This window comes from Ursus americanus, chromosome 13 (genome assembly GCF_024610735.1).
Source record: "Ursus americanus isolate L20-20 chromosome 13, mUrsAme1.1.p, whole genome shotgun sequence".
Lineage (NCBI taxonomy): Eukaryota > Metazoa > Chordata > Mammalia > Carnivora > Ursidae > Ursus > Ursus americanus.
The window spans coordinates 32,185,366-32,206,686 of record NC_142139.1 but is presented as its reverse complement, the minus strand read 5'-3'; the positions used below and the strand labels follow the sequence as shown (position 1 = coordinate 32,206,686).

The following is a 21,321-nucleotide window of genomic DNA, read 5'->3' as shown; positions in this document are numbered from 1 at the left end:
TGGGATCATGACTGACCCGAAGGCAGACGCTTAAACGACTGAGCCACCCAGGAGTCCTCTATTCCTTTTTATTAGCTGTTACAATAAGAGAAATGTCTTTGTAAAACCCTTTTTCTACTTCTCTTTCCAGCAAATATGGAGAGCTAGGTGACATGAAAAAAAATCTCCAACTACAAAATATATAGAAAGTTAGATGCCAGGGCGCCTGGGTGGCACAGCGGTTAAGCATCTGCCTTCGGCTCAGGGCGTGATCCTGGCGTTATGGGATCAAGCCCCACGTCAGGCTCCTCCGCTGTGAGCCTGCTTCTTCCTCTCCCACTCCCCCTGCTTGTGTTTCCTCTCTCGCTGGCTGTCTCTATCTCTGTCGAAAAAATAAATAAAATCTTTTTTTTAAAAAAAAAGAAAGTTAAATGCCATGTGACATCCTTTGTCACAGTGCCATGTGGCATTGCTTGTAAATGAATGTCTGACCTCTCAAGAATGTAAGAGCCATAGTACTAAGTGATTAGTAAGAAGCTCTGAAACTATGGCTACTCAAAGGATATTTAAATTTGCAAGGTCTTGTGAGAAGACTGAGGTTTAAAAAAAAAAGTTATTTATTCCCTGTTTCTTTCTCTCTGCTACCAGCCCTGGCTCGTGGCATTTAGACGACAGGCATCATCGTACTCATCCACCAGTTATCTTGCTGGGTCCCTCTGGCCTTTCGCTTTCCTCAATGCATTCACCCAGTAGCAGTCATTAAATATTTGTTGAAAGCAATTTACTGTGAGAGGATTTTCAGATTCTTTAGTCTAATCTGTGTTATAAAATAGAATCATACATCTTCTCTAATGAGCTTTGTTTTAATTAGAAGATGAGAATGTCTTCAACGATATTTTCTTTTAGTATTTATAGGCTGTACCTACCATTATGTTACTAAATAAAAGATGTTTCCTGTGTTAGTTATTGTATTATAATTTTTCCAAATTTAAAGTAGGCCAAATCATGTTCATGAGGTAGTAAAACATAATTAAGAGTTCAAACTGTGGGGCGCCTGGGTGGCACAGCGGTTAAGCGTCTGCCTTCGGCTCAGGGCGTGATCCCGGCGTTATGGGATCGAGCCCCACATCGGGCTCCTCCGCTATGAGCCTGCTTCTTCCTCTCCCACTCCCCCTGCTTGTGTTCCCTCTCTCGTTGGCTGTCTCTATCTCTGTCAAATAAATAAATAAAATCTTTAAAAAAAAGAAAAAAGAGTTCAAACTGTGAGATAATAAAGACCTGGGGATAAACTTTGGTTTTACCATCCATACTAGTTGTTTGATCCAGGAGAAGTTACTCATACCCTAGCTTCAACTTCCATGTCTGTATGATGGAATAATATTTGTTCCTCAAAGTTTTGTCAAGATTAAATAAAATAATCTCTACAAAGCATTTAGCATAATACTAGTCCTGTTTTATAGACTCCGTGATTATTGGCTATTAAAATGAGAGAAAGAGATTTGGATTATTAGTGTAAATTCCACAGAATAAATTTGCTTCATTAGAAACCCCCCCATGAAAATATCTTTAGGTTTAACAGGGAAAATATGAAATGGCTCTTAAATATACTTTCTGCTTTCCTGTATTCTTATCCTAGACTCATAATCACCAACGCTATAATATCATATTCTGGAAACATTTGCTTATTTTGCCCAGCTTTGTTAAGGTATAGTTGACAAATAAAAATAATACATATATAACATATATATATATATATATATATATACACATATATATGTAATATAAAATTGTTATGTTATATGTTTTATTTGTGAAATTATCACCGCAATCAAATTACTTAATCTACCCATCATCTCACATGGTTATTATTTTCTTATCTTCTTCTTTATCTTCATCTTTGTCTTCATCTTCATCTTTGTCGTCTTTTTGTGTGTGTGTGCGTGTGGTGAGAACACTTAAGATCTGTCCTCTTGGCAAATTTCAAATATACAATATGGTGTTGTTAACTATAGTCATGGTGCTGTACTTTAGATCTCCAGAACTTATACATCTTGTATAACTGAAACTTTGTACCCTTTGACTAACATCTCCCTATTTTCCCCTCCCTGTCTCCCTGGCAATCACCATTCAACTCTCTGCTTATGTACTATAATTTGCATACCCTGGGACTGACCTATTTTAAGTGTATGATTCAGTGATTTTTAGTAAATTTACAGAGTTATGCAATCATCATCACATTCCAATGTTTAGGACATTTTCATCACCCCAAAAAGGCCCCTCATGATCATTTACACTCAAGGGAACTTTTACTTTGACAGTATAATTGGGAATGGTTTCTATTCTCGTACTTAATCTTACTCTATATTAGGCATGTGAACGGATAAGGTCCAGGATGGAGTTGAAAAGTTTTTGAGATGAGAGGGAATCAGGGGACATGATTTGGGTATTATTCCATCACACTTTTGCAGAGGAGTGAGCATGAAAATACCGGAAGCCATACTAGGCAGAAATAGAAGTGACCAGACCCTTGGAAGTTAGCAAAGGACTCAGCACAAGAGAATTGAGGAATAAATGGAAATAGGCCATGGAAGGAAGTGAAATCACATTGGACTTTGTTTATTTAAAGGTCATAGAAGAGTGCCTGAAAATTTTTTAACAGGGCAAGAATAGGGCTAATGAAAGATTGTATATAGAAAAGAGGTCTTAATGGTTAAGAAATTGCAGATAAGAACTTGCAAACTGAAAAATGGGATAGTAGAAGCCACTGTGATCAGAGACGCTTGGCAGATTTCCTTTTAGGGTAAGTTGAGCTGAAATGAATTTTAGGAGTTTTCCCCTCTTAATTAGCATCACCTGTCACAATGCTAATAAATGGCAGAATCAAGTGTATTATTCAAAACATTGATTCTAAAATTTCTATGAAACCAATATTTTAAAAAAAGAGTTGATTCAAAGATAAACATTAATTTAAGCTTCAATCATATAACTAATTTAATTATGTAAGTGAAATCCATACGAGGTAAACAAAAACAAATACCATTTTCCCCTTAGTTCTTTTCTCTAAGCCATACTTCTAGCAAAAAATAGAAAGGATGCATGGGGGGAAAGCAGAGAGGTATGTCTTTACCTTCTACAATTTCATGAAGCACATTGTTAAACCCTGTGAAGCCAAAAGGGTATATTCAAGTGCACTAAGGTGTAAATTTTCATTTATTATCCACATAGTTTTCTTCTCCGTTAGAACAGAGAGAATGTCTATCCCTCCCTCTGGATTCAAGATATCGTTTTTTTACAAGTAGTGCTTGAGTTGGGAAAAAATAAGTGGAAATAGTCCTTAGGTTTTTCTCTGGAGATTTAGTTCTGCCACAGGAGCAGAAGCACGTAATTTTTTATCATTTTTTTCTATGTTCCTGAACCCTAATCCTCTCCTGCCTGTGCCTCCTCCCGGATATTTTCCTTCCCTTTCCCCTCCTGGCCTCTTCTTCATTTCTAATCTATATTCTTCCATGACTCTACTTACCAAAATAATGGCTTGGTTGGGCGAATCAGTTCAGGGGTAGAGGTTGCGGTGGCATGGGGGAGGAAGGGTGCAGAGAAGTGGCAGAGCAAGTCCCAGGATCTGGGTGTGAGCGGGGAGCTAAGGAAGAATTGCTTTCTTTCTCTTTCCTTGCCTGCCCCCTGCCTCCTTCAACCCCAAGTGTAGGTCAAGGATTTCAATGCCTTAGAGTAAGGACAGAGATGGGAAGACCAGTTTGTAGGGTAGAAGATGATGGTGCCTTGGAACAGGGTTGTTGCAGTGAGTGTGGAAATAAAAGGTTGAAATCTGTTAATGTTTTGAAGGAAAAGGCAGAATTTTCTGGGGAAAAAAGTGGACAAAGGTAAAAGAGGAAGAGAAGGGACATACACCGCATCAAACGGATTTGCCATGAACTGAGATGAGAGAAAGTGTATAGAAGGAGCTGGTTGTTGAGGATGAGGGGCAGATAGGGAGCTCAGTTTGGGACATGAGAAATTGGAGCTGTGAAGAGGACAGCTTTTGGTTTTAATTAGAGTTCAGGGAAAAGGTCTAGGCTAGAGATGTGAATTTGGGAATCATCACAACTATTAAACCAAAAGATTAAATGAAATTACTTAGGAAGGGCGTGGAGACTAAAAAAAGGAAGTGCCCCAAGGAGTGAGCTTCGGAAGGGTGCAGCACTAGAGGATGGGGAGATAAGGGGAACCAGCAAAAAGCAATTGAGGCAGAAGAAGCACACGAGAACATATAGTCATTGTTTTAGTTGTATTTCGGTTAGCAATTGGACTTTGTGAATATGAATGTTATTTCACTATATGCTTTATTTTTCTTTACAACTTCAGAATATGACACTTCTGGGAACAACATGCACACGCCCCTATGAGTTATGGGTGTGTGTGTTGTGCGTGTTTTCTGATTAAACTGATATATAATTAAATAGATATATATTTAAGTGTGTATATATACAGATATACATATATACACTTTATTTTTTTTTAAAGATTTTTTATTTATTTATTTGACAGAGATAGAGACAGCCAGCGAGAGAGGGAACACAAGCAGGGGGAGTGGGAGAGGAAGAAGCAGGCTCATAGAGGAGGAGCCTGACGTGGGGCTCGAACCCGGAACGCCGGGATCACGCCCTGAGCCGAAGGCAGACGCTTTAACCGCTGTGCCACCCAGGCGCCCCTACATATATACACTTTAATGCACTGTTTCATCCATAGAAAAATATTATGAAATTAATTTCAATTTTCATTGTCCATGATTTGCTGTATTATGTACATCTTACAAAATATTTTCTGTCCAAGCAAATACTTTGTCTTTCTTCTGGTTTTGTCTGATTGATAGTTAATTCAAGTGTTTGGATTCAGTTTAAATTTCAGACCACTATAAAATAGAGTTTAGCTGTATTCTTTTTATCTCAATAATTAAATTATACTCATAACTTTCCATTTAAAAAGCTATAACTGTTAAAATATATGACATGTTTAAAGAGTAAGGCACTGAATAGGTAAAGGAAATTTATGTACACTTAAAATTATTTTGTGGGTGGCGATATTTTTTTTTTCCATACCATACTATTTCATCCTGGACATCAGCATTGGCTTTTATTGTAGAAAATGAATCTTTCTACCTCACTAGGTAAGATGCTCGTCGTTAAATGGCCTAATGGGGAGAACCAGTGCCTGCTATGTAACTTTGCTCCGGTGGAGACTGACTCAGGAGCAGGGGGCGGGCATTATGGGATTGTCCCACAGTGGAGTTTGGGGAAGGAGGCGAAGAGAAAAGGGAGTATGCTGGGAGGGAAAGGAGGAAAGGATGATAAAAGTAGGGAGGGGAGGCAGCACTGGTAATGAGAAGGGAAGGAAAACAACCTGTGTGAGGTATAAAGACGGATGCAAAGCAAGCCTTGTAAAGCGTGTCATGGAAATGAGAATAATTTAGGAACAAGGAACTTGAAACTTAGAATAAGAGAAAGGACCTTTATCAGAGTCATCTCGTAGCCAGCTCAAGGGTTCAGAGGGGATTCACGGCCAGAACAAGGGCAGCGGGTGCCTCTAAGAGAGCTCAGCTGCGCCTCTGCGTCAGCTGGGTTTCCTGAGGCCCTTGTTGCAGATGCTACAACCCACTGAAGCAGAATCTGCCAGGGTTGCCAGGGAATCTGCATTTTTTAAAACAAACACCCAGGCCCTCTCCTCATCCCCAAGTGAATCTTATGCCTGCTAAAATTTGAGGACCACTGAACTGGTACTAAGGAAAGAACATGTAAGAAGTAAATCTTGAAAATGTATGTAGTAGACTCTAATGGAGAGGAGAGTCTAAAGGAATTTGCAGAGTAAGAAATATGTAGGAAAAAAATAATGAAAGTAGGGATGCCTGGATGGCTCAGACTGTTGAACGTCCGACTCTCGGCTTCTGCTCAGGTCATGGTCTCAGGGTCCTGGGATGGGGGGGATCAAGACCCACGTGGGGCTCCGTGCCCAGCGCAGTCTGCTTGGAATTCTTTCCTCCTCTCTCTCCCCCGCCTTTGCCCCCCTCCCCCAGCTCTCCTGGCTTGACACTCTCTCTCTCTCAAATAAATAAATAAATAAAATCTTTAAAAAAATAATAATGATGAAAATAAGTAACGTTCAGGAATAAAGTAATTATGAACTGCCAGGGAAGCATAAGATGAGTAAAGAAGGAAGGCAGTGGTGACCAAGAGTCAAACGAATGCATGAGATTGAGTTATGAGAAGGCAGGCATGACATCCTCAAAGAGGACATTTATGGGGAGAGAAAGATGGAAGACCACACATGGCCTCCAGAGCTCTGCTTTCCAAGAGCTACGCCGTGGGAGGCCTGTCAGTACGCAGAAGTTGACAGCAGAAAGCAAATTATGACAGAAGAGCGGAGCAGTGGAGAGGGACCGCCAAGAAGCTACTGCACGTTGCTTTCTCTGCCGGGTCTGTAGTTCAGTCTCTCTCTGCTGTCAGAGGTGCTGGGTACCAAACATCATCCCCACCCCCAGGACCCACCAATATCTTTAGGTAACCACTTTCTTTGCCAAAATAACACGGAGTTGTTTGATTTCCTAATCTACTGTGGTGGATTGAACTCTGTATCGGGTCTGAGTACAGATGAGTAAGGGGGACATCACAGGTGGCAATTTTTGTTAGAGGCCTTAGCATACTCCCGCGTGAGATCAGATGAACCAGAAAAAGTTATAGATAATTGGCAGGGACAATTGTTTTCTTTCTCCTCCTCGCCATTGTTCTTTGTTCATTTGCTTTAATTTGCATTGAAATATATATAATAAGTAGTTAAGGTATGTTTCATTTTTAGGCTCCCACTTCTGAAATGTAAAAGTCTGTAAGTACAGAATTAAGAGCAAATTCTCCTAAGTGTCACACACTAGCAACGCGTGTCTTAGCCGTCACAAACCTGCATCCCTCATCTGCTTCTTGTCCTCCCTTCTGAATAGTCCAAGCAACCAGCGGCTTTTCTTTTAAATCATTGCAATAAATATAAATAAAATAATAGGAATATTCATTATATGTTTACAAAAAAAGAGTGTTGTCTTCTGAAGAAACTGATATGTTTCCCTAAAAGTCATTAGTGTAAATGGAAGGGGAGGGAGAGTGCTCCCTAGATGTTAATTTTTCTTATTGGGTTCTAATATTTCTAAATAGGAAATGGAATTATGGGAATTTTAATAATTTAACTGGTAAGTGTAGAGAAAATACTCAACACAGAGTGCATGATACATGAAAAATGCTTTGAGGGTTGGATGCAAAGGGAGGTAAGCAAGTGCTGCACCAACCATGTGAACTTGCCTCTTCTTTCACTTTGGCAGGTATTTTGCTGGTTTATTCCTTTCCCTGCTGAAATGCTTCCTTTGTCTTCCCTAATCCAATGATTCCTTCATTCCATGGAATCCTTACCCCCATAGTATGCTTGACCGATTCTTAGATGATGATTATAAAAGTCAGTAATTCTTCAATTAGTAATCAATTTTAGATTTTTTTACAAGTGAAATGAGAAACCACTAGGAACAAAATGGGTAATGATAAGATAGCATAATGAAATTTTTATGCTACAAATATTCTTTTTTTAAATTATGATATGCTATAAATATTCTTGTTCTATCCAATAAAATTCTCCCTATGCCCACTTGGCGTTAAAATATTTTCTCCCTATTTCTCAGCTATTAAAATTTACTCACTCTGCCCTACCTACCATGGGGGAAAATATAGGTGGTACTTATTGAATCCTTGCTCTGTGTTAGGCACTATTGTAGGCATTTCATGAATTATGACCCATTTTACCCACCTCTTAGAATTCTTGTATATTTATTCCTAATTTCCTGTGGAGGAAACTGAAGCATGCCTAAGGTCACCCAGCTAGTAGGTGGCAGGGCCAGAATTTATATTCAGATTAGCCTGAATATAAATGCTTACACTTTTCACTCTGTACTAATGTGACTTCAAGTTTATTAGTAATTAACAATAATTTGTTTTGAATACTAATACCTGACATGTAATTATAAAGAATCTTACTAGTGGTTTAGCAAAACTCGATTTATTTCACATTTAAAATCTTTAAAAAATATCTTGGTCTTAAAAAAATATCTTGGTCATTTTACTTAAAAAACTCTTAGGACATCATAAAAACCTCTTAGAATAGTTCTTATCTGTTCAAAAGGAAGTCATGCTATTTGGAGTTCTGTTTCTCATTTGCCATCTGGTACTAAGGGCTGCAAATTCTTTCTGCTTTTTTGTGTAACTTGCCTTTATCTTTGTTGTTCCAGTACTGGATACCAGTTTATTTACTATTCACCTGAAAACACAGCCAAAGCAAAAGAAGTTCTCAGCAACATCAATCATCTACAGCCTCTGATAGCAACCCATGCAGACCTCCTGCTTAATTCTGCAAGCCAGCGTTCTCCAGACAGCTTGAAGAATTCTTTAAGGATGCTTTCAGAAAAAGTAAGATCCAAATCACCACTACAGTGGGGAAAATGAAATACCCAAATCCCCGTTGGTGTTGCTTTCTGCATACATTGCCTTTCATAGCATCTGGAAATGTAAAATAGACTAGGTTAAAAAGTAAGCTTCAAAGTATTGCCACAGGATCAAAATGAATAGGCCTCATTCTCTTTCCAAATCTTACTAAGCATTAAGTTTTTTTTTTTTTTGAGTCGGAAATGAAACCTATTATTGGTTGAGGTATATTTTCTCTGTTTCTTTACATCTTTCACTCTCTTTAGTTCATGGACTTATTAAATGAGTTAAATTAGATTTTGAAAATTTATTTTCCTCTGGCGATCAACTAATTTTTATGCATATGAAGCCGTGCATTTGAATAGGAATGTCACTTCATCTGAGAGCACAACTTTGATGTGGATTCTTATCAGTAGCTTGAGGTAATTCCTCTACCTCAGTTTGCTTTCTACAACATTATCTCCTGGGAGAAGGTTTTAAAAAATTTCAAAAATGTTAGCTATTGTTTGAAATGTAGTGGGACCTAAACCTTAATTTTTTCAAAGGTGACTTGTGCCTGTATATGCAAAGAGGAAAGGTAGTCTAGCATGGGGTAAATACTCAGCATCCGCTTCCATATCTAATTAAGGCAGCTGAAAGATTCAGAGAGAAGCAAGATAGAAAAGACAAGTTGTAGCTTGATTTTAAATATAAAACCAAGTGTCCTGGACTCCAATTCCAATACAGTTATCCTTAACCTTTGTGTTCTGAGGACATCTTGCAATTTATTATGGGATAGTTCCAATAAATATGACCTTGAAGAAACTGAGCAAAAAAAAAATTCTCGTGGTATCATTTTAGAATAAAATAACTGTAGTTTGTCATGTCCTTAAAGAACAGATTCATAGAAACTTGGGTATTCTATATGTGTATATTTTTATTCATATATTTTAATTAATAATATTAATACCTGGCACTGGGCATTTTAATGTATACATTATCATTTATTTTTCTTACAGAAAAAATAATATCTATTTTCATTAAAAATTAGCTAATATCTATTCAAAAAGGTCAACTGAATTGTCTCATAAATTAAAAAGTGAAAAATGACAACCTAAGTCTTCCAGTTCAAAATGCAGCATTCTTTCCATGACATAACAGGTACTTCCATCATGAAAAGGAAAGAAAAAGTTGACCCACATTTTACAGATACCCTACTTTGCCAACTATTGTGCTTTATGATTTACATTATTTCATTTAATCTTCAAATTTAATTTTCAAAGTGTGGGTCTCCCATCTCACAAAGGAAAATGGTTGAAGCTCAGAGAAGTTAAAAAAAGATGGACGAAATCACGCAGCTAGAGTCGAACCTAGGATTCAAACAAAACCAAGGTTCAGACCCGGGTCTGGTTGACTCTGGAATGGAAAATCTTTCTGGTATCCTCTGTGTAATATGTGTTTTGACATTTCCTTTTTAAAAAAATTTAAACATCTGTTGTTAGACATACTTCTCAGCAACACTTAAGTATTCAAATAGTCAACAAATGTGTTCCGGCTAGAAAAAAAGAGGAAAAAAGAGGAGAGTTTTGCATATAGTAAAATAATATAATTTCATTTTGGTTGATTTCTTTTTTGGATTTGGTTGATTTCTTTTTTGGATTTGTAGATGATGTGAGGTTTTTCTGGGTTCACCTAAGCAGAAAATCTTAGCACATAGCACATCACTGCAGTGATTACAGAGCAGTATTTATATTCTTCCTGTGCATTGGGCAGGGGTTTGTCATTTCATACATCATTTACAACTTGCTGCAGTGATTGGGGTGGGGGATGGAACAGGGTATGTGTAGTTTCTCCTTTAATTCAGCATTGCTCCAACTTTTTCCGCTATGTTTTTCTACTAAGTAGACTAAGCTTCATCTACTAATAAATCTGTCAGCCCTTGAAATCAGGGGGATCTCTTTTAAGTTAAGTTTGCAAGCCATGCATTATTTTAAGAATTCGTGCCTGGAATTTCAAAGAATTATCTAAGTTAACAGTTTTACATAATCTATGAAGACGGCTAATAGTTATGGTTTCAAAATAACATATGATCCATGAACTTAGCATAAAAGACAAATATCCTTAGTGGCATATTAAATTTTATTATAATTTAATATTAGAAAGATGTACCTTAAAATATTTTGGATTTTTGTTGTTGTTGTTTTAAGATTTTATTTCTAAGTAACTTCTATACTCAATGTGGGGCTCAGACTTAATAAGATCAAGAGTTGCATGCTCTACTGACTGAGCCAGCCAGGCACCTCTAAGACATTTTGTCTTTAAGATCAGGGTCTTGCACACTGTGGGTTAGAGCATAAAAATCCTCTGTTTGTTGATAGCCCTCTTGTTTCTTTTATTGAGTCTGAACCAGTATGTTTAGAAAATAAGTACTTTGGTTGTTTTCTTTGGAGCTCATTCATATAGCATATTCAATACATAATAGGGATTATCTGTGTTCATACTTACCAAGGAAACTGCATAGTCAAATATGGGAGAGCTCTCTGTACTAGGCTGGGGATATTTTGTAATGAGAAGGCATCTCTCCTCTTAGGTAACATGTTGCATCTGGAGATGATCTCAATGAACACATTATCAGATCAATATGTACTCAGAGTCGGGGGGTGGAAAGCAAAGGACAGCAGAGACAATTGCATATTCAGAGAATCTCAGAGCAGCAGTATTTATAGATCCAAAGTCAATTCATGTCATCTCTATTGTTACTGACAACCAAGCCATAAGACTAAGGTTCCCCAGCAAAAGTCCTTCTCTCTAAACATCTATCGGTGGAAACAAAACAAACTCAATTTATGAAAAGTAAAACATATTTACTGAGTTCATACTAATTATTAGGTGTGGTTTCTGACACTAGGTGCTCTAAATGGAGTAAGACACAGGTCTGTTTCTTTTCTTCCCAAGAGATTCAAGGTTCTTGATGGTAATGGTTATTTATGTTGCTAATGATGATGACAATAATAGGTAGCATTTATTGGAATTTAATAACTGTGAGTGATGTGTTATTATAACTTTCCACAAGTCTATGAAGCGGGCACTATTATTTTCAACATCTAATCTTTTTAATCCTATGAAGCAGTTACTGTTAATATCCTTATTTTATACAGTAGGGGAAACTGAGGTACAGAAATATATATGATGCACCCAGAATCACACACCTTGTGAATCTAGCTCCAGATGCTGTGAGCTTAGCCACTGTACAATATGGTCAAATGTTCCATGAGTTCCGTGAGGGACACTTGTATATGCAATGAAGGAAACAAGTAGGGATGTGGGGGTGGGAGTGGAGAGGACAAAACTGAAATTCTGTAAAATAAAAAAATTTTTAATTTTTTTCATGTCCTAATGTGCACAAACTCAATTAAGTTGTTCTAATTTTTAATTATTAGTGTACCTTCTGATGAATGACTGGGTTTGTTTGTTGCATATTAATTCATGAAAATAATAAAGAAATTATTTAATCTTACAGGTTCATAACAAAAGATACTCTGAATTTATATGAATAACTTGAATAAAGAAGACAAAAGGATAGGCCAAAATTTTAACATAAGATCTGAAAGGTTATAATAGAGTGGGATAAAAATATATTTTCCTTTCCACTAGACTGAAAGTATGCAATATTATGAAAAAAAAGGGGAGAAAAAAGTAATGTGATAAAATTCAAACTGAAAAAATAAGGACCTAAGTATAGACAGTGTATGGGCATCTATCTCTCATAGCTTAGATATATGTGTGACATTAGCTTTAATGCCCATCACATTCTCTGTTTCACAGAGGTCGATAAATCTTGTTTAGAAAATCATTATTATTCTTGCTCATCAGAAAGCAATATCGAGCACTGACTTGTGTGCGGTATTGCACTGGATGCTATATGACAACTACTGCATACCATGGCCCTTAACTTTTACAACCTAACATTTAAAAGAATGGGGTGTGTCACATTATGACAATTGTTAAATGGTAACAGTAACACAAGAATTTTGTTACAAATATTAGAGGCTGTGCTCACAGTATATTTGACAAAATCTCACAATTTCTAATTCCTAGTATCCTTTAACCTTAACATAATATACTGAAGCATCCTGTTGTGTTTCAAAAAAAGAAAACAAAGCACTTTATTCTAACATTTAACTCAGGGTTTTCTTAAGAACTCTTCTGGGTTTTTTTTCAATGACAATGCCAGGAAGCCAGGATACTAGGAAGTTGAAGATACACATAATACATTGATTACGTTGATCACTTAGGTACTGAGAAGGAATTCTTACTTTTATTTACTTCAACCATTCCTAGGTCTATCTCAGTTCCAAACTAAACAGAAGAACTTAGTAGAGGTTCTTTTGTTTGTTTTATTTATACTTGTTTTATTTATATTATATAAAAATATAAATGAAGGTGAAAGTTTGTGATAGTATTTCTATTTCTTCTTTTTATACTGCCCTTTAAACGGTAAGTAGTTAATTGGTGAAATAAGCATATACCAAGCAAAAATGAAACAGGAAAATATGACCCATAACCAGAAGAAAGATCAAGCAACAGAAACAGACCCAGAAAAGACAGAGATGATGAAATTAGCAGATAAGGATCTTACAACAACAATTATAAATATGCTCCATATATTTAGGGAAGCAGAGAAACGCATAAACAGGATGAGGGAAAAATGGAAATCTAGGAAAGAATAACATAGAAATGAGAGAATTGTGAAATATAATTTCTGAAATAAAAATATGTACTAGGTGGACTTAGCAGATTGGTCACTTGAGAAGAATAAATAGTGAACTTGCAAACATAGTATTAGAAACCATTTAAATGAAGTACAGAGAGAAAAAGATATAAAATCATAAACAGAAAAAGAATGACTTACAGAACAATACCAGAAAGTCTAATATGCATGTAACTGCAGTCCTGAAGGAAGCCGAGAGGAAAACAGACAAATATTTGCTGAAACGATGATGAAAATTCTTCAAAATTCAATGAAACAGTGAAACTATAGATCCAACAAGCTCAGTGTACTCCAAGCAGAATAAACATTACAAAAAATGAAGGTCTATCATCATCAAACTGCTGAGAAACAAAGATAAAGTGAAAACCAAGAAAAAGAAAGAGATCTGTAACAGAATTATTCACAGGCTTCTTATTAGACACTATGTAAGCCAGAAGACAGTAGAGTGTTATCTTCCAAGTACTGACACACACACGCACACACACAAATTATAATACCATATCAAGAGAAAATATCTTAAAATAAAGATGAAATAAAGACCATTTTAGACAAATAAAAACTGAGAGATTTCATAGAAAACTTGCACTACTACAAATTTTAAAGTAGTCTTCAGGCAGAAGGAAGTGATAACATGTGAAAAATAGATCTACACAAAAGAATAAGGAGTGCCAGAAATGATAAGTATGTGGACAGATATTTAAAAAATTCAATCTTTAACTTACTTTAACATATTTACTCTTTAAAATAAAAGTAATACCCAGGGGATACCAGGGTGGCTAAGTCAGTTATGTGTCTAACTCTTGATTGCCATTCAGGTCATGATCTCAGGGTCCTGAGATTGAGCCCCATGAGGGTTCCAAGCTCAGCAGGGAGTCTGCTTAAGATTCTCTCTCTCCCTCTTCCTTTGCCCCTCCCCCCCCACGTTCTCTCTCTCAAAAAAAAAAAACTTAGAAAAAATAAATAAAATAAAAGCAATACCCAATGTATTATGTGGCTTATAACTTATTAGTGTAAGTATAGACAAGTGAATATAGAATAGAGAATCTAGAAATACATCCACACATATATGTTCAAATAAATTTAGACAAAAGTGCAAAGAAAATTCACTGGGAAAATGACATATTTTTAACATAAAACTCAGGAACAATTGGATATCCATATGCAAAGAAAAAAATTCACCTTTCCTTATCTTTACCTCACACATCTATAAAAATTAATTCAAAATGGATCATAGATCTTAATATACAAGCTTAAAAGAAAGAAGCAAACAAACAAATGTCTAGAAGAAAACACAGGAGAAAATTTTTGTCATCATGAGTTAGGCAGATATTTCTTAGAACACACAAAGTAGGAACCAAAAGAAGAAAACAAATGATAAATAAGACATCATCAAAGTCAAAAACTTTCAATGAAGTTTTCAGGAGACACTATTCAGAAGACACTATTAAAAAATGAAAAGGCAAGTCATTCAAACACAGTTTGAAAAGCTGGACAGAACACATCTATTAAAAACACTTGAGGGACGCCTAGGTGGCTCAGTCATTAAGCGTCTGCCTTTGGCTCAGGGCATGATCCTGGAGTTCTGGGATCGAGCCCCACATCAGGCTCCTCCTCTGTGGGCCTGCTTCTTCCTCTCCCACTCCCCCTGCTTGTGTTCCCTCTCTCGCTGGCTGTCTTCCTCTCTGTCAAATAAATAAATAAAATCTTTAAAAAAACAAAAACAAAACAAAACAAAAACCACTTGAGATCAGGCTGTGACTTCTAACCTTGAGAGAATTTCAGATGGAAATAGGTGACAGTGCTGGTTCAGTAGGTGGGTAGAGATGGGTTTTAGAGACCGGGGCATAAAGATGACAGTTGAAGCTATGGAGAAATGCGTTACATCACCAATAGGGGGGAAAAATGCTTTCAAGAAAGTGGTTTAAGGTCCCTTAGGATCCACTTACCATATTTTAAATGAGCCTGGAATGATGAGTCAACAAAGGAAACTGAACAGATCATTCAAGAAAGAAGAGCATGGAGCATAAGTAGAAGAGTGCACTTCACAGTTTATAATGGACTACCATAAGAGTTTCACAGATAGGCATTGTAATTTTGTGCCAACTAGGGAAAAGTGATTATGTGATTTAGCCAAGGTCAAGTGGATAGTTTGTATATCTGCCCAGATGTCAAGTAACTGCCCTGAAGGTTCAATGTTCTTTTCTTTGGGGAATGTTGAACACATACTAATGTACTAATTCCAGAGTAAGCGCTATTGCCCTATGAAATAATTGAAGCTTATCAAAATTTTTAAAATAACCAGGAGTGCTTGGGTGGCTCAGTTGGTTGAGCAACTGATTCTTGGTTTCAGCTCAGGTGTGGACCTCATGGGTCATGGGATCAAGCTGCATAGGGCTCCCCACACATTGGGGAGTCTTCTTGAAAGGTTCTCTCCTTCTGCCCCTCCCCCCTCAAATAAATAAATAAGCCTCTAAAAACTAAAAATAACCAGACTTACTGTGGTGATAATTTTGCAATATATATAAATGTTGAATCCTTATACTGTACCCATAAAACTGATAATATTGTATGTCAGTTATACCTCAATAATAAAAAAGAAATCAAATGGTATCAGATAGGGACCGATGTAGCTGATAAAAATAAATGAAGCTAGTTAGGTGCAAAACAATAGGAAGTGGTAGGATCCGGAAAAAAAAAATAGACAGGATTCTTTTTTGCCATATACATGACTACTGTAATAATAATAATAACCTGTTTATGTCATTGGCTACTTCTGTATTGCAGGTGGGATTAGGCATTGCTTTGAATTTTTTCAGTGAAATAAGGAGATTCTAAATAGAATACTTTGCTTAATTTGTTGAGATCTCTAGTTAAAAGGGGTGGTTTTAAATAAACATATTCCTAACTATTCCTCTGCCATTAATATTTAGGAACCTAGGAAATTCATCCCCAGGAGAAGTAATTTTACTGGTTTTATACTTGCAAATAATTCTGTGTGTTACTTTGAAGAATACTTGTATGAGAATATGAATTGGAAAAATGTCAGTAAGACACAAAAACATTTCATTTTTAAGATAACATTTCTCTCTCTTTTTAAATATCAAACAAATGAAATGATCTACCTTAGGTTCAGAGCTTATGCTTTTGTTTTTTTACGTATTATTAAACTATTTTAAATAAATCGTTTTGCCTACCCTTAGGATAACATTTAGACAGCCTTTTTTCTTTCCTTTAATGTAACGTGAGCTGAGTCAGAAAAGGAAAAAGGTTTACAATACTTTGAGTCAGTGGGCAACTCAGACATGGTCACATCCTTCTCATGACTTTAACTTCCCTGATATCTCAGTTGCAAGAACAGCAGCACGCAGATGTATTGGAATTGAGTGATTACATTAATCTCTTCAAGCTAATTTATTTTGACTGTAAAACATCAGGGTCTACATTTATCTACATTTACTAAGTAGTGCTGGTCAAGAAAATTTGCAGGTCATGTGGTTATAGCAATGGAATATTTAGCTATTTTCTAACAAAATGCAGTTCTGTGCAAAGGATCTTCGTGATTCAGAGAGTTTCCAAAGAGTCAAAGCGATTTTCCAATATAGACACAAAGTGTTTGTATAAGATTTTGTGTGTTCATTCAGCTACCCCCAAGAAAATTCTGGGTTGTAGAACTGCAAGAATATAGTGTATTATCTTTGATGTCTTTGGTGTTAAATCAACCCAAATGAGATTTGAATAAATGAAGTGGAATCTCTGTACATGCATGCAATGGGAAGAAAATGATGGCAATTATAAGAACCGTAGATTTCATTGGGTGTGAATAGATATTCAGCTACATAGTAATTAGGTGACTGTTATGAGACTGGAGCTGTAGTAGCAGGAATTCAAAGAAGGCAAGCTGTTTTGCTCTAAAAATAAATCAAAAGAATTTATTGAAACTATCAATAAAGAAATAGTTTAGTTAAGCTGAATGGAAGTAAATTTGCATCTTTAAATATTTAAATTCACATTGATGGATCTATCCATGCTGTATGAAAATTATGTAAATAACATGTTTCCCCATTTTGCTTTAACTATACTGCCTTGTCTGAGTACTGTCTAGCTAAATTTTTCATCAGTATTTTTTTGGTAACTTTCATTCTCATTTTAACACTTCATTGTGAACATCAATTAACACTACTCTTTGTGCCTTTTCAGTATAAGCTGCCTTTTTCTTTTGTTCTCCTAATTTATTACCAAAATATTTTTCAACCTTTTATTCTTGTATTCTTTTTTTAATATTTCTTGTCTCCTTACCTTCAGAGTGCTTTCAATATGACCAATAGATTAAAAGAATATTTAAAAACATCCAGTAAAGTTTAACAGTGAAGATAGTTACATTAGCAATGTAGACATGATTAATTATAAGAGTGGATAGATATCTAAAGCACTCGGGGGGCTTGGGATTAAGGAAGAAGAGAAGAAGGACAGAAGCATGCAGGTGATGGTGGGTTAGTAGATGGTGTGGAGTAAGGGGAAAAGCTACTGAATTTGTTAGAAAACTCAGGCTCTGTTCCATTGTGTTACTAGTAAGCACTCTGTTCTAGGACAGGGCACCATTCTTGTTTCTTAGTTTCCTTATCTGGTTAATGAAGAGGTCTGACTTTGAGGTCTCTTCCAGCTCTAGAACTTCATGACCAATTGCAAAGACTTAACTATGTAGATATAACACAGTCTTATTCGGCAGTTGTTTTGCGTGGGGTTTATCTGGTTTTCTTTAATTGCCGACACTCGCAACAGGGGTTTTTTAGGGATAATTTAGTAACCATTAGTTAGACATGGCACTGTTGACTGCACATCGAGAATGTGCCAATCAAGGATTACCTTGAGTTACAGCAATGGTGAAGTCAGCATTACATCCAAGTGTCTCATTAAATGGCAATGGCGTCAACTATTATTCAAAATAATGCTTTGAGTTAAAGGGCTCCTTCCTAACAGATTGCAAAGTGTGAATGTGTTAACAATATGAGTCAATGCTTGAGTTACTTCTCTACTCTTTGAGTAGATTGTTGGACCACGTGCATGTTAAACGTAGTATAATACAGAAAATCAATCACTGCATCCTCCAGTCGAGTACAGAGTGAAGCTATTAGACATTTCATCAGGAAATTGCAAAGTACTGCTGTAAAAATTTTTATTGTTGGGAAGCCATCATTTCTATAGTATTTACTAAGTATTTACCACCAGCTTGTAAACATCTACCCGTGGCAAGTTCCAAAGCAGCCTCATTAACACTAAGCATCACCGAAACCACGTGGTGGAGGAGACAGTTTAGGGGGTGGTAATGAATAAAAACCAAATATTTTCATGGGCAGACTACTCACGATGCTAAGAAGAAAAAAAGTTTTCTGCCTCTATTTTTAAGATATATCTTCCTTTCTTTAGCCTTTCATTCTGTTTAAAATACGGAATATACATAGTCTCATCACACTTTCTTTTAAGGTGCATTTGGAATTACTTGAAAAGCGCAGCAGGTAGATGGTGTTCAAATGATTATCTCTAGTGAAATTCATCTTCAAAGACAGAATTTGGAACTAAAAGAGAGGGGGCTGAGGAGACAGCTGGTGTTTATGGTGCCCACAGAACCTCAGCATTAACTTTTAGAACAGGAGGACTCGAGGCCTTGGCGGCATCCCAGAACTCAACTATTTTCATTGATTGGTATGAATCATTTTCTCTCTCTGTTGCCTGTACTTTTTCCACCAGGCACACCACTTATGTGCCAACAAATCTGCTGTTGACCTTTTCATAGCTCTATGCTGGGATGCCTACCACGGTGTTTCTAATCCTTGTCAATTTCTTTCCAGACAGAGCTTTTTGTACATGCCTTCAAGGATCAGCTGGTCAGAAGTGCTCTTTTAGCCCTCTACACTGCCAGACCAGGAGGTGTCCTTAAGAAACCACCGTCTCCTAAGAACAGCACAGAGGACAGCTGTCCCCAGGACCCACCCCCGCCGGTGAGAAGGCAGGACTCCATACCACATCATTCAGACTATGATGAGGAAGAGTGGGTAAGTCTCATGCACATTGCTTGCCTCCTAATGTTTAGTCCTGAAGAGTAAAGCAAGAAAGATGAGAAATCTCTGCTTTTCATCAAAACAAGTTGGAAAGTAGTCATAATACAGAGCGTGGATAAATAGGTCACTTTTTTCCTTGGGAGCAAATTATAAATGTTAGTTTTATTCCTGATCACATTCATTTAGCATTATATATATATTTTATATATATAATATATACATGATGTATATATATAATATATACATGTATATATAAAATGTCATAAAAGCAAAGATGCCACAATTACAGGATTCTACAATACTTTTCTGTATTTATTGCTAAGGTAATATAAACCATTAAAATTGTGGTTTTCAGAAAAAGAGTAAAAAATCACTCATAATCCACTACTTGTTGCAAATACTTTCTCGTTGCAATCCAGCGTTTCAGTTCCAGATGTACTTCAAGAAGTATTACCATTTAAATGGCAGTGGACAGAGAGACCTCTTAAATCCTTGTTCATGATTCTGTTATTTAAAAGAAGACGTCGCTCCAGGTGCTCTAAAATTGGCAGAACGATGGCCACATAAAAGCATCTGAAAAAATAGCTAGTAAAGCAAAAAACAAAACAAAAAAAACCCCCAAAACCAAAACCACACACAAAACAAAAAGAAGCCAGCATGGTAATAAGAGCTGTAGTTGGACAGAATAAGATAAGAGACACGTGAAGGTTCTGGGGAAAGGGTAACAGTTACTCCTGAATAAACACGTATTGATCATCCAGGAACCACCCCAGTATGTGCACATCACCGGCAGAGAAGGAAGCTCTTTACTGTATCACGAGTTTAACCAAGAAATAGCATTCTAGCCATATCGATGGTAAATAGTTAATGATCACTTCTCCTGCCACCCTGGAATTTAAGAGCGTTTGGGGAGTAAATTATTTGGAAGACCTGGCTCTCTCACAAAAATTGCTGTCTGAAGGGCTGTGAGGTGATGCCTGCTCTCTCTTTTGATAAAATTTCTATCCCAGGAAAGACAGAGCTGGGTTCCAAGAGGTTTATGCTGAACAAGTATTTGTTGCCGCTGATTAAGATTGCGTTTCTCCCACTGAAGCATTTTCAAAAAGAGCAAATCTAATATTTCTCCTTTTTACCTTCACCTTCTTCTTCAATTTATTCACAGCTCCAAGGCGTATGTACCTCTTAACCTTTCTGAAGTTCAATTTTCTCAACTGTAAAATGAAAATAACAGCCCCTGTTCTGTTTAGCTCTTCGGGTGGTCATGAGATAAATGACTTACCTGTGCAATAATGCCCCATTACCTGGAGAGGCGTAAGCAAATGCACTGTATTTATTATTATATATAGTAACACATATATATTATGTATATAATATATATAGTAATATATTATGTATATAATATATATAGTAATATATTATGTATATAATATATAGTAATATATTATTATTAAAATAATACTTTAGTATTATTGCTATACGTTGTCTTTTTAAAGATGCATACATTAAATAGTCTTATTATGGGGGTTAATACTATCCCTTGAGGTAAATGGGGAGACTGGATCTAGCATAAAATGTGTATTGGGAATTTTAAAGAGTTTGAGTAGATATGGAAAATAACTTGTATTTCATTTAATTAAACATAAATGTTAACCTTTTGACACATAATTTCATTTTTTATGTTAAAAGAAGTGAGAATTTTGAAATTGGATATCCTTCGTTTTGATCATTTTCACCTCACTGTGTCATTTAAATCCTCCCCCACACCTCGCTGTTTTTCTGCTGTTCAAAAGTGTCCCTCTCCTGCCCTCCCTCCTTATTTCCTTTCCTTTCGATAATTTTTGAGACCTTCTATATTGCAGGTGCTCCAAATGGGAAGGTAAGTGATACTAAATCCTTGGGTTCTAGAACTCAACAGTCTCGTGGTAGATAAGACATGTGAGCAAATAGTTACAGTATGTTGTGACCAAGGTTGGGGAGAGCCGGGTGGTGGAAAATAGGCTCTGCTAATATGACTTCCGCCCAAGATCGTATGTAC

At 36.4% G+C, this 21,321-nt stretch overlaps 1 protein-coding gene across 9 annotated transcripts in view; it reads left to right on the top strand.

The window, feature by feature from the left end:
• Window positions 1-21,321, top strand: part of INPP4B (inositol polyphosphate-4-phosphatase type II B) — a 745,035-nt gene that overhangs the window by 604,351 nt on the left and 119,363 nt on the right. For all 9 annotated transcript variants that reach the window (XM_087866479.1, XM_045798922.2, XM_087866474.1 and 6 more), the window contains 2 exons: window positions 8,288-8,465; window positions 19,077-19,280. In XM_087866479.1, coding sequence (XP_087722605.1) covers window positions 8,288-8,465; window positions 19,077-19,280 — 382 coding nt within the window. The remainder of the gene's footprint in view (window positions 1-8,287; window positions 8,466-19,076; window positions 19,281-21,321) is intronic.